The sequence below is a fragment of the Saccoglossus kowalevskii genome, chromosome 11 (assembly GCF_978046115.1).
Source record: "Saccoglossus kowalevskii chromosome 11, keSacKowa6.1, whole genome shotgun sequence".
NCBI lineage: Eukaryota > Metazoa > Hemichordata > Enteropneusta > Harrimaniidae > Saccoglossus > Saccoglossus kowalevskii.
Genome location: NC_140651.1, coordinates 24831370 through 24844241, shown reverse-complemented (window position 1 = coordinate 24844241; position 12872 = coordinate 24831370). Strand labels below are relative to the sequence as shown.

Sequence of the window (12872 nt, the reverse complement as noted above, 5' to 3'; positions counted from 1 at the left end):
TACTTGTGATTTTCATTTGAAGAGCGCATTAGATTGTGGGAAAATCAATATTTATCAACACAAATGTCGCACATGCGCAGCGCGACGACCATCACCCTTTAACAACTTTTTATTTTCGGAATAGCACAATTGACTTTATACACGTCTAACCACGGACCGACTGTGGCGAGCAAGATACAATGAAATTGTACACACAACATATATTGAAGTCACTTATATATAGTCACTTACTGACGAAAGACTATGACTGATATAATTATACATCTACTAGTTCTCATAGAAAACTGTAACTGAGGTGTTATAGGGAATAACACAGTGGTTTAATATGTTCCAATATTAATCCAAAAAGTAGCCTATTGTCGCAGTTGAGCTCCGTGACATGCTGAGCTTGAACAAGTTTTATTTAGAAAGCTAGCGGTGTTTGTTTTTTAATTTATAAAGACGCGCATAAAATGTTTTTTTTAAAGATATCGATCGAAATTATGCCAATGTTGCGTTTTGATTCAGAAATGTGTATTGTTATTTAGACATGGCATATGGCTGAATTTAGTCTATTGTATTGGGTATTGAATCCCAAGCGATGATAACAACACACGCTAAAACGCAAAGGTAGACGCTTGATTCTAAACAGTGACAAGCAGTGAAAGCTGATGAGGGTGTGACCGTGGTTGATTGCAACGATGTTTTTAATAATTTCGTAAGCTGAGAAAGTGTTCTAGTTGAAGTGAAATGTTAAATATATTTGTAACATTATGTATTAGTTTGTCCATGAATGTGTTCAGTTTTGAGGTCGAGACAGGTACAAGGCAGTTTGTTTACAGTTCCTTTTGATGATGAATTGGTACTGCTTCAAGTTGTCGCGTTATGTAAGGTCTTCTCTGAATCAGTTGAGATAGTTTCCTTTAAATGAAGTAGCTGCCGAATCTTTCTGTGATGTTATGTCTGCGATTCTTTTATTTGGTTCGTAGTTGACTCCGAGTAGATATCATCTAAATCGACTTGAATTCCAATATTAGTTATACCAATTGAGTCTTCCCCATTTTCCTTTGGTTTTCTACACCACAGAGATGGAATAAAAAAAAATGTGAAAAAATACAATATTTCAAACAATAAGTTCTTTAGAAAACCAACAAATATTCGAGTAACAGTGTCTAAAGTATTGGATTCCATGTGCAAAAACATGGTAAGAGAACAGCACAACTTTGAACATTGGATAGAATAATTTCGACTATCATGATTTTTTGAAACAATTTAAAATTATTGACAATGAGGTGAGATCTCTGTCAGAAACTAAATACTGTTTAGTGTCCCGTAGTTTGAATTGAAACAAAAAACAGGGAAACTAATAAATCAGACATATCAAGTACATAGTTGTACGCTTCAATCTTTCCACGAGTGTACAGTTTACCGAGCATATCTCCACCATAACACAATTTGAGATGACAATAAAATCAGTTCTTTCGTATTTTGAATTATTGCGCTATGCCCACCTGCTAAACGCCTCGCCATCTGCAAGTGTTTCTGGAAGTTCCCTGTGAAGTGTCTCTGGTAGAAACCACGCCAATAATCCAGCGATTATAGTTAACCCTCCAAATATCAACACAGGCAATGGTAACCAGACATATTCACCGAGTAAAACAACATAAGGAGAAAGAATACCACCAACACGTCCCCACATGGACGCTACTCCCAATCCCGCATTCCTGTAGAAACATTCACAAATACAAAAACTTACGTATGCGAGAAAATATAAAAAGTACAGTTGACACTTTAAAATACCTGTCTCGTCTCTGAAACCGTATTACAATTATTCGCTATGAAATATGTTAATAATTACCTGACTGGCGTTGGGAAGAGTTCAGTCGCCCATATATAGATGACAAGGTACGAACCAGCAATACAGAATTTACCAAAGAAAGCCAGTGTAGTCACCACCCACTGCAAAGCTATGATGAATACATACGAATGCACGATTAATTGAATCACACCACGAATTTGCTTTCTGTTATTGTTACCTTTAAATCTGTTAGAATAAATTTAATGTGAGCTTTTTGTGTGTAATTGCGTGTGTGTGTGTGTGGGGGGGGGTGAATTTTAGGTCAGAGTAAATGTTGTTGAATTGTGAATATATGTTGATGTCATTCAAATGTCAAGCGATTCACAATTCACTGCTGTTGATGGCGCCCCAAAACACCACTGTAATTTATTATTTGAGCTGTTGTGGAACGTTAATATCTCCAGAACAAACTTGGCTACATGTAATCGACAATCGCTTGGCTAAACAACAATTTTCAATCAGTGATAAGGGAGTTGAGATTTGCAGGATGCTGCACATTTGAGTATATGTCGAATATTTTACAAACTAGCGTCGAATTGTTGGACTTCACTTTTATTTTCATGATGTATACTCACAATCATCGTCCACCATTGGACCACACGCTATCAATGCTGTGCCACCAAGTAACATGAATGTACACAGCAGAATACGTCTTCCTATTCTGTCGAGTAGAACATAACAAATGGCGTATGCTGGCAATTCCACGGCACCAGATACCAGGAAACCAATATAAGCATTCTTTGCTAAACCATCCGTATTCGTGGAAATGCCGAGGTACACTAAGATAACAACAAACCTAAATACAAATATAAATATAAACAAATTTGTTTCTATGTGCATGAGTAAGTGGTCCTGAACTTCATTCCGACTTTGTGTTGAGATGAACAAGGCAGTATTTTAAATGCACTGTATAATTTGGCAATTCTAGTAGCGAATCTGGGCGTACAAATTAAAGATTTTTTTTTATTTTTGTTACAAACTTATGAAGCAATTAGCATTTTGAGTGCCTGAATAATTACCATAAAATGATGTACGTATTTAGGTAAAATGATGAACTACGAACATATGATTGATGAACATAAGTATTAGTAGAGCGCCCTCATCGTCTAAAATTGAATTATAACCTCAAAACATACAATTGCACTTATCGAATGTGCCTAGCTCCCCTAGGTGTTTTCTATCTTCTGTGTCACACTATTCAACACAGGCGGACCTTAAACAAGTATTTTAAGGTAGAATTATTGTTATTTTTATGCGAATGTTAAAACGCGACGTCATGAATATCAGTGTTCTCCACAAGGGGTTTTAGGCGGGCGGCCCGCCCATCAAGTTTTACGGCCGCCCAGTAACTCTCAACACCCGCCCACCAACGTACATCCAGCTGAAATTATTTGTAAAAAGCTTGCATTGTTCTTCCCAAGCCTAAACAAAAGAGTAGCTGCCCAACCCTTTATTTTGCTATTGTTTCAACAGTCCAAATAAACAATGTCCATTGGAAGTCTGCAAGCAGTTATCAAGTGTATTCATGGCAATGTGTCAATCGCTTGAATTCATTGTCGCCCGACATTGTTGCCACTTATTGCTCACGATACGCAACTACAGTGGTTTCAATTTACAGCTGTATTTTTAATAATCGTCTTCCGATCACGAAAGAAAGAAGTAAATACGAACGAAATGTATATGCACAGAAAATAAACAAATATATTAGCAGATTGCATGTAAACTCGAACAAAAATTTAAATTCTAGCCGTATTTACAACGTTCGCTCGATTTTCATTGTGAAAACAGCATGGAGAAGGCAAACTGATGACCTTTTGGCCTACCCCATTCAAGGACCGTCTGCTACCCACCGCTGTTGGCGCTGTAACGATTTAGTATCTAAGTTGCATAGGGGAACAGCGCATTCTGGGTGTTCGTGTACTGAATTCGGAAAGCGGTAATAAACATCAAACATGGCTGCTGGATTAGTTTACCGCGAGTATTTGTAATTGAATAATATTTTAGTTATCTTTTCCACGTACTTTTTTCAATTTATCTATTTTTTATGTCTAATCTTTCGAGAACATATCAGATTCTTTTATTTTGCCGATTGCTAGCATTTTTTTCTTGAATTCCAAAACAATGTGTAAAAACGCAACGTATCGTGGCCGTACATGCGTAAATGCATCTTACCGTCCGTCGGCACGGGTGAGTACTGATGCCACAAATAAAAATGTTATGGATTTTTTTTTGACAAATTGTCTGTTTTGGCTTTGTGGGCAAATCATCTCGTATATTTTCTACATTATAACTCAATTATGTTTTGTACTTGCTCTTGGTTACTCGAATTGCATTTCATGAACGCAGAATAATTTGCGAACGCATAAATCACCGATTTCAAACTTTTTGCATTTCGTAAATATTGATAGTGACCAATCTGTTTGTATTTCAAAAAATTGTAACATGTTCCAATTAAATTAAATTAAAAAGAGAATAGTAAATAACTTAGTGTGTATTGCAGTTCATGTCATAAATGCGAGAATGCTGTATGTAAATGATATGTAAATTAATATGCAAATTTATGCTAATTAGGCCGCCCACCAGCTAATTTGGATTGTGGAGAACACTGAATATATTAATAAATAAGAGAATTGCAATTGCAACATTACAGACGCCATTAACACGTCCTTTCAATTAATTCTTTCGTTTTTTAAGGCACAATCTAAAACTCGTTGACGGTTCGTTTAATTTGTTTGTCTTTGAAGTGATTCTGACAAAAATCAAGATTTATTTCGATACTAAAAATGGTGTTATTACGTGCTAGATACTCGAGTGCAGAAGACAAAACGTCAATCCTCGGGGGCGGACATCCGGGCATTTTCACCGCCTGGCAACCCGCGGCGGTGAAAACAAAGGCCCAAAACTCGCAGAAAACGGTACTTTGGGATGATTGTTGAGACTTCTCTGACCAGTGCAACAAGATTAGCCCTACGTGTGAAACATATATAAATTTGGTTGTTCGGGATTACTTCAAAGTCGAGTTTGTGTTGTTTTCTCGAATTTTCACCGGCTCGACCGGCGTTCCACAGCAGCGCGCACAGAGCCCATAGAAATACATGTACAGCGGTGCGCGTCTTAGCAACGTGGAACGTCTGTGACGTAGCTCCGCCCCCGAGGATAACGCCCAACCTATCGGCTGGCTACGGCGCCCTCTCAGTTGGAATGTGTTAGAATATAGCGTTCAAAATTGGAATTGTTTTATGCTAATATAGCTGCTAATATCAAGGATATTGTAAATAATTGTTATTATTGTTATATTCCACCAGCATAAATTATTTACTGTTTTGCTTATTATTTCATGTGTAATTTCTTGGGCCAATAAATGACGATACTGAATGTTATCCACTGTATTTATGCTTAGGTGCCAATGTATGGGTTTAAATCTTCTCCTAATTATTATTCGATACTTTCGAAAAACAAAACAAAAACAAAACTGAATGGGCTTTTGAGTATTTATGTTAATTTAATAGGAGTCACTCAAACATTCTACAGAAATGACAACGTAAAATATTATTATATTAGCATAATATTACATTAACAGCGTTCTCTTCATGTACGTCATATGACAACTCTAACACGTGCTATTGCATGACAACAGTGAGACTCACATATTGAAACAAATGTTTAATGTACGACCTGCCAGTCTTGGAGTCTTCATTAGGTCTAACATAGTGTATTTCCTTGGCGTTTCCGTCTGTTTAATTATAGAAACATCAAACGATTACTGTGGTCGCAGTGAAACATTTTAACAATAAATTACTGTGTGCATCTTGCAAACGTTTATTCTTCGTCAACGCTGTTAGCATATCCATCAATATGTATTGTGTTACAAATTGGAAAACTCATATGACGTCATATGATAGCAGGGGATTTGTTGCAGGAGTCGACAGATTCTTGATGATAATTCGACCATGAAACTTTGGAAATTACCTTAAAACTCACCTCTAATTCTTCAAGATTGGCTTTTCTATCAAGTTCTAGTTTTTGTTCTTCAAATATGTTTTTCGGTAGAGTAACCTTATTTATCTTGGCAGCTTTGCGCAGTACATGATCTGCCTTGTCATATTTACCATGTTGTATTAGCCATCTTATAGACTCGGGAACTAACCTAAAAACAAATAGTGTACAACTTTAGACCATGTTGTGCTGGGCAGTTCTATGAGTGCAGGTCACAATAACACAACAAATACTACTATACACCTTTTATCACAAGACACTAATGTAATTAGTTTACTACTTACCAATAATACGATAAAAGAGGTAGTCCTAACACTGATATTGTAAATTGAAGTTTTCTCCAGTGTCCGTCCAACAAAAAAGCTATTAGAGCCAACAGTATGTAACCGATAGCAAAGAATGTGAAAACCATTGTTCCAGCAAATGTGCGTTTTGATTTACCAACCAGCTCCATGCCTGGTGAGAATATTGAATTATATAAGAAATCTGATTTGCAATGAATTGTTACGAAATCTATATTATTGCTGAATTTATTAACGAGTTTTCAGTTGGCTCAGTATTTTCGAATTCAAAAAAGGTTTATATAATTTCTTACATATAACAAATCCGACTATATACATCCCAGAAGTTGTCATCCCAATGAAAAACTGACCAACAGCAAAAGCAGCATAAGTTGGTGAAAAAGCAGTAAGTACACCTACGATGATTCCAAATATGATACTGAAAACAAATACGGGTTTTCGTCCAATTCTGAAAGTGGTGTGTAAGAAAAACATATTACAGTGTATCAACCCCCCAAAAATGCGTCTGATATATCATGAAAATATGTACAAGTGCCACAGACATGTAGTATGGTTTCTGTGTCACTGTGTTAGTATTATCACAGAAGCAACAATAGTGATATTTAATGTATCATATGTAAATTATTTGGCAACTCATATTTAAGAAAATATATTTGGGAAAATTACAGTAAATGTTTTCCAAGGCAAAGCCAATGGAAAAAAAAGCAAGTTTCTAAGACTTATTTCAAAATATAGGTGAACGCGTAGATATATTCGCCTTACCTGTCTGCTAGCTGACCGAATACCAAGGCACCAACTAATTTGCCCAAATAAACAATCGTTTTTGACATCTGCTTCAACCAATCCTTATCGCACACTAAATCAAACTTGAAATGTGAACACTGTAGTTTAGACTATGTACAGAGTTATGATTACAATTAAAGCGGGGTAGTCTTCCCCTGCGCATGCGCAGGTGATAACCCTCCCGCTTTAAGCACGTATCAAAAACGAAATCAGATAATTTTCAACTCGTATTTATTTGCTCATATTATTTTAATATATAGGCCGGATACGCAATACGATTAACTTTTAGCATTATTTTCAGCAGATAGTGTTTGAACACTCACCTCGTGGACGACCGTACTCTCATACGTGCCAGTGTCGTAAACCCATCCATTGTCACATTCCATTGTATCGTACTGATTCGATGCGCATGCGTCCTGGTCGTACGTGGTAATATTAAATCGCTCACATTTTGACCATTCTATATGGCCATCGTCATCAACCTCGTACGGAATCGTACAGTTCTTTAGCATAGAGTTGTCCGTATACGTCTGATCATATAATACCTGGCAGTAGTGGTCAGACGAGGCGCTAAGAAATGTGTTCGCTAAGGTGTAGAACGCACATGGTATAGCAGCCAGACAAATTAGAGCAAGATTCCGTTTTTGGTACCTGCCGAATTCGCCGAGAATTAATAAAAGTTTTTCGAACTTCATATCCTTTACGCGAAGAACTCTTCAAGCTGTGGAACAGCGTGAGATGTAAGACTTCCAAACTGTAACTAAATCTCACTACTTCAAGAATGAAAAAAAACAGATATAAGAGTAATAGTTAATATTGAGGTGGTATACCGTTGCTAGAAACGTTTCCTTTGATGTGAGATGCGATATTTATTTTCTAGCAACTGTACACCGTTGTGTGTAATTTTAATTTCTAAACGTGATGAATGATATCTTTAATGCTGGTAAATTTAGTCATTATCTACCGAATGCACCAGTGAACATATACAATACATATCATGCAACCAAGATAAGTGTCACTATCCAAACTATGAAAAATCTGTGAATTGTGATTGATGGCAAATGTTATCCTCATGAATCCTATTTTAAACAAGGGAATGCTTGTATTCAATTCTTTTAAAATAACGATTACATAATAATATTCATGGCAGATTTGCTCATGTCATGATTTAATTTGTTCTTAGTCAGGTACGCTTTGGTGGTACTAGTGTGGTTAAATCAGATTTAATATTTTTTTAAGATTGAATTTTATTAATCATTGAATTATTATTTTTCGTTGTGATTATAATTTTCTCCATTAGCACAGGGTCAAGGTTCAAGACGTCGCAATGTCGGCCATGTAATACTTAATTCATATTTGTGTGTAGATTTGTTCAATTTTAATTCAACATATGAACTCCTGAACTCAATATTTATGAAATGTTACCGAACTCTTTCAAAACGGCTTGCATTGTTTATAGGAAATCAATACAAGATACCTGTTCTGATAGCAAGATCAATATTCCAATCAGCATGTATGTATATGTCATTATTGGGTCAACTTGAAGTAGAGTTTTACACAATTCGTAATGTAAATAGATTATCCTGAACGTATGTTTATCCCAGATATCAAATGGTATTTATTTAAATTTTGAATACTTTCTGAAAAAAAAATCATTTGAATAAATATATAACTGATAAACTACGCTCAGGGTTTGTTTACATGATAACAAGCCAAGGACGAGAGAAGGAATGCAAACAAAGGGCGAGATATGCCCACAGCTGACCATAAACAGATCACGCAGTCACGTTATCTCCGATTAAATATAATAAGCTTATCTTTGACCCTTGAATAAGATGTCTACGCAGTTTGGCGTGATGGAAATTTACACCATAGAAATTTGAAATAATAATAAAAGTACCTATATTTAATAAATGTGTTTAAACTATAATAATAACATCATATAAAGTATTTTTTATTCGTATTCCCGAACCGGGTAATATATGAAGATTTATATGAATTTTCCTATACTGATTTCTTGTTTTTAATTGTTAAAGCATATCGTAAGTTATAGGGACGGGGGGTATATTGTCAAATGACACAGTTGTAAAGAGTGGCAATTATATCTCAATGTATTTACTGATAGAAAGATGTTTCTTCTCCTATGTCCAACTAAATGTGAGATGAATTATATATTGTTACACCCAGCCGTTATATGTCGCCAAGTGTTAGAGCGCATATAATCAGTTAGATGCTTTTGGAAATGATGCAAAATGCTAATAAACGTTCATAATGTGGAAAGATCCACAGTCTGTTACATCTTACCTTTATATTATGTTTACTGCAGGCAGCCTGTTACTGAAATGAGTCACCGCATCACTTTGGCTAGTTGAATGCCAGCATGCGCATCGGTCATTGGACTTTGCTCCATACCTCATGGTTTTACATATTGTTTTAATGACGATCGTTGAGGGTGACGTAAATACAGGAAGAACGTCGTGCGGGTTTCACCGTATACGGCAGAGATTACCTTCAGTATAACTCTAATAATTAACTTCTCTCAGACTGTTAGTATGAATATCTTGAAAGTCTCCACCGTTCTTCAGATCTTATATTTTCAAAGAATGGTAGCCTTTTTGTGTAAATATATCGCCATAACTGATAATTTGCACAGATGAAAATATCATAGTAATGAATTTAAATAAATGACAACACAATTTATAAGGTTTCTATTTTGATAAATTAACACTATGTGGCGCTAGACTGGCTAGGAGTGTACATGAAATATATGAAATCAAAATTATCGATCAATGTCGGAAGGTAAACTACACTTCATTGATGCTTTTTCATCTGTTTGTCCCTCCGATGAAACTGTACTAATATTTAAACTCGTGAATGTGTTTCATTATTACCTCTTGCCATTATTTCGGACAGTGAGGTTCCTGTTGATCAGCGAGTAATATTTCAAAATATCAATTAAGCCCGAATAGATATTAAAATATCATTTTTAAATATAGGAGTGTAATGTGTTTGACCCTTCCATATACAGGAATACGAGTATGAAATAATTTTCGATAAAAAGACCCGTATGTAGACTCATAAGCTATTGTGTGAGTTGAATAAATCCAGACTTGTAAATATATATACATAATCACATTAAAAGCAAACTTATGTCCAATCATGGAAGGCTTTGAAAAACGAAAGGAAAAATTACCCTTGTAGAAAACAATGATATACATTAGGTGGATTTACGCTAATCCAGATGACAAGACATTGCTAATGATATTATTTCTTTCTGAATATTACAAACTTGCATGTTGAGAAGACTGATATTAAATAAGTTTTTATGATGTATACACACTATTGATATAGCTAAGTATTGAGTATAATAACATCATGCAGCGGTTTATATATGGACATCGGGACTGTTCATATTTTCATCATATGCCTATAGGCAATGCTGCATCGTACCACCGACATTTTTGAAGTTTATAACAAGAAAGTTGAAATAATTAACACCATTGAGCAGTTAAATCAGGAAGATACACGGTCGAAATGACGTACGCTACTAGTCGGTCAATACTCCCGTTATAATTTGTTCATATATAACTCAATATCTTCGTTATAACCTTATATTATTATTACTTCACTTACCGCATAGACCGCCATAAGGTAAGTGTAGCAATAGTATAATATAAAGGTAAGACTAACCTGTCTCACGATGATCTATTCCCAGTGAACGCACATATGAAAATGTCTGCTTACAACACTTTCAAGGGAGATTTACAAAACGATCATCATCTGAATCTTACTTTAAGCAAATAAACTTTCGTTTTCGTTTAGCGCTGAGCTCATCTGTTAAACAGCATAACGATTCTGTTAGTGTCCAAAGAGGGAACACGTCTTTACAAGAAAAACGTGAAAGCTTGATGGATTACATGTTATTACATATAATGTTAAGTTTTGAGGGCTGATGAGTCCAGAAAAGTTCACTAAATGAACCAAAAATCATGCGCTAGAGACGTACCTGTACAGAACGTAAGCTGCATGTTTAACACCTTGGCTATTCTATTGACATTACCTGCTTATTCTATTGATTTATCTATTTAGCTAATTTGAGATGACTGATAACAGACGTTCAAAACTTACACAGAATAGCCACAACTTGCACGTCTCATTTCGATTGATAAAAAAAGTTGTAAATTTCTATATGCTCCTTGTCGCTGGGTGGAAAATCAAACACTTTGAGAATTTTTGATATTCCGTTCGGCTTAAACAATTACACTGGAAATCAGCAGTGTCATGGAGAAACAATCTCAGTCGTGAGCGATAATTCGAAGTTGTTTTTTGCTCTGTCCGAGGCTTATTAGTTGGTCCAATCGTTCACATTCATGCTTTCATTTTTTATTGTTGTATGTTTTTTATTTTTGGTGAAGTGGGATCAAATTATTGATCGAACATTGGATGTTTTGGAAACGGTCAATGTTGTTTCCGATTCGACAAAGCGTGTTCCGTATTTTACAGAAAACCTGCTGACATCAAGGTTGACAGCAATGTATTAGTTCATTGCTTACAAAACACCCTTAACCAACTGTGTTATGTGCAATTATTACGAGTTAAGCTGAGATATTTCTTGTTCGAAAGTGTGCGGTGTCATCACACTTTCAATTGTGTTTCCTGTTATCTTATACACATACTATGTTACTATGATGGGAAGTTGGGTGATATAAACTTCCGAATATCTTACTGAACTACTGACTTTTAAACAGTATTTAATTACTTACAGTAGTGTCTCGAAACCACTTAGTTTGTCGGCCAATACACAACGTAATTAAATTAGATTATTATTTAATATGTAGTTTTAAAATATAATATTGACGACTCACTACTATTTTAACACATTTGAAGTGACTCGAACCACATCATCACCATCAGTGTTGCAACATATGTTCACGGTACTATGTATCGGTTACTAACTCTCATTGGTCAATTTTTTCTCACATTCGTGTTTGACAAGGTAAACTACGTATAAAGGATCATGTCACAGAGATTGAATTAATACTGGTCATCACAGGGGTACCACGTGTTGGGAGTGTTTGCTGACATTTATCATGATATTCAAAGCTATTTTCCTCACTGAAGATTACATTTCCCCACAGCCATGTTATGTTTTCTGTTCACTCTATAACTGGAATTTCTGAAAATCTTATGACTTTTCGACAAAACCATGTTTTTGTTGTGTTTTTTTTTCACAAAAAGATGCATATTTTTTTATATATTTAAAAAAAAGAGTATGAAGTATTGTCGAAATCAGCACTTTAGTGTATTTAGAAAAAAATGTTTCAGAATATTTTTATTTGCATTCAGTTTGCATTCAATAACCACTTCAACTATCGATTTACCGGTAAAATATTTAAACAAATTACCGATTCCATCACAGAAAGCGTTATTTTTCTCATTCTAGAAATGATCTCCAATATATTAGCAGATACGTATAGGATGCATGTGTGGCAATGTCAGACACACCGGTGAAAGCAATGCGGACTTGTATTATTTTTCATTTCCTAATAAGTTTAGGTTAGAAAATCTGTTGTTGGCATCTATCACATATTGGGTATTCAAATGGTAATAACAGCAATATTATTGGTTTAATGTTCTGAAAAAAGTTAAACGTACAGACTGATGTGGGAGTACGTAAACCATGTATGTGTACATGTGTACAATAGTTGAATGACGTCATTGGTTATGCTTATTTTATGCAAATACATAAGTCAGTGTTTTATATGAGACAGGAAATCAACTTGAAAAAGTGTACACAATAAAGATGACTCAGTGTGATTTCAGAAAATTACAGACAAATAAGTTTGGATAAAAAATGCCATGCGAACATGGGACTCAACAGTAAATAATACATGTTTAAAACAAATCTTTTTTGTAAAGAGATATATAACAGTAAGATTTTGTGACAGAGGTAT

The 12872-nt window shown here is 35.1% G+C and overlaps 2 protein-coding genes and 1 long non-coding RNA gene across 3 annotated transcripts; all 3 read right to left on the bottom strand.

Annotated features, from left to right (window-relative positions):
• Window positions 1-936: 936 nt before the first annotated feature.
• Window positions 937-5546, bottom strand: LOC100372002 (organic cation transporter protein-like). The gene is made up of 5 exons (XM_002730659.3): window positions 5485-5546; window positions 2413-2633; window positions 1838-1946; window positions 1491-1703; window positions 937-1054 (listed from the first exon to the last, which is right to left on the bottom strand). Exons 1-5 carry the CDS (start codon window positions 5544-5546, stop codon window positions 937-939), a joined length of 723 nt encoding a protein of 240 aa, XP_002730705.2.
• Window positions 5547-5824: 278 nt separating this feature from the next.
• Window positions 5825-6191, bottom strand: LOC146736560 (uncharacterized). Its single transcript, XR_014930950.1, has 2 exons — window positions 6118-6191; window positions 5825-5984 (listed from the first exon to the last, which is right to left on the bottom strand). It is a non-coding gene; the product is annotated as an uncharacterized LOC146736560 (long non-coding RNA).
• A 175-nt stretch (window positions 6192-6366) lies between these two features.
• Window positions 6367-7430, bottom strand: LOC146736559 (organic cation transporter protein-like). Its single transcript, XM_085505301.1, has 3 exons — window positions 7242-7430; window positions 6898-7028; window positions 6367-6583 (listed from the first exon to the last, which is right to left on the bottom strand). The coding sequence occupies exons 1-3, from the start codon at window positions 7428-7430 to the stop codon at window positions 6367-6369; spliced, it is 537 nt and encodes a 178-aa protein (XP_085361427.1).
• Between the last annotated feature and the right edge of the window lie 5442 nt (window positions 7431-12872).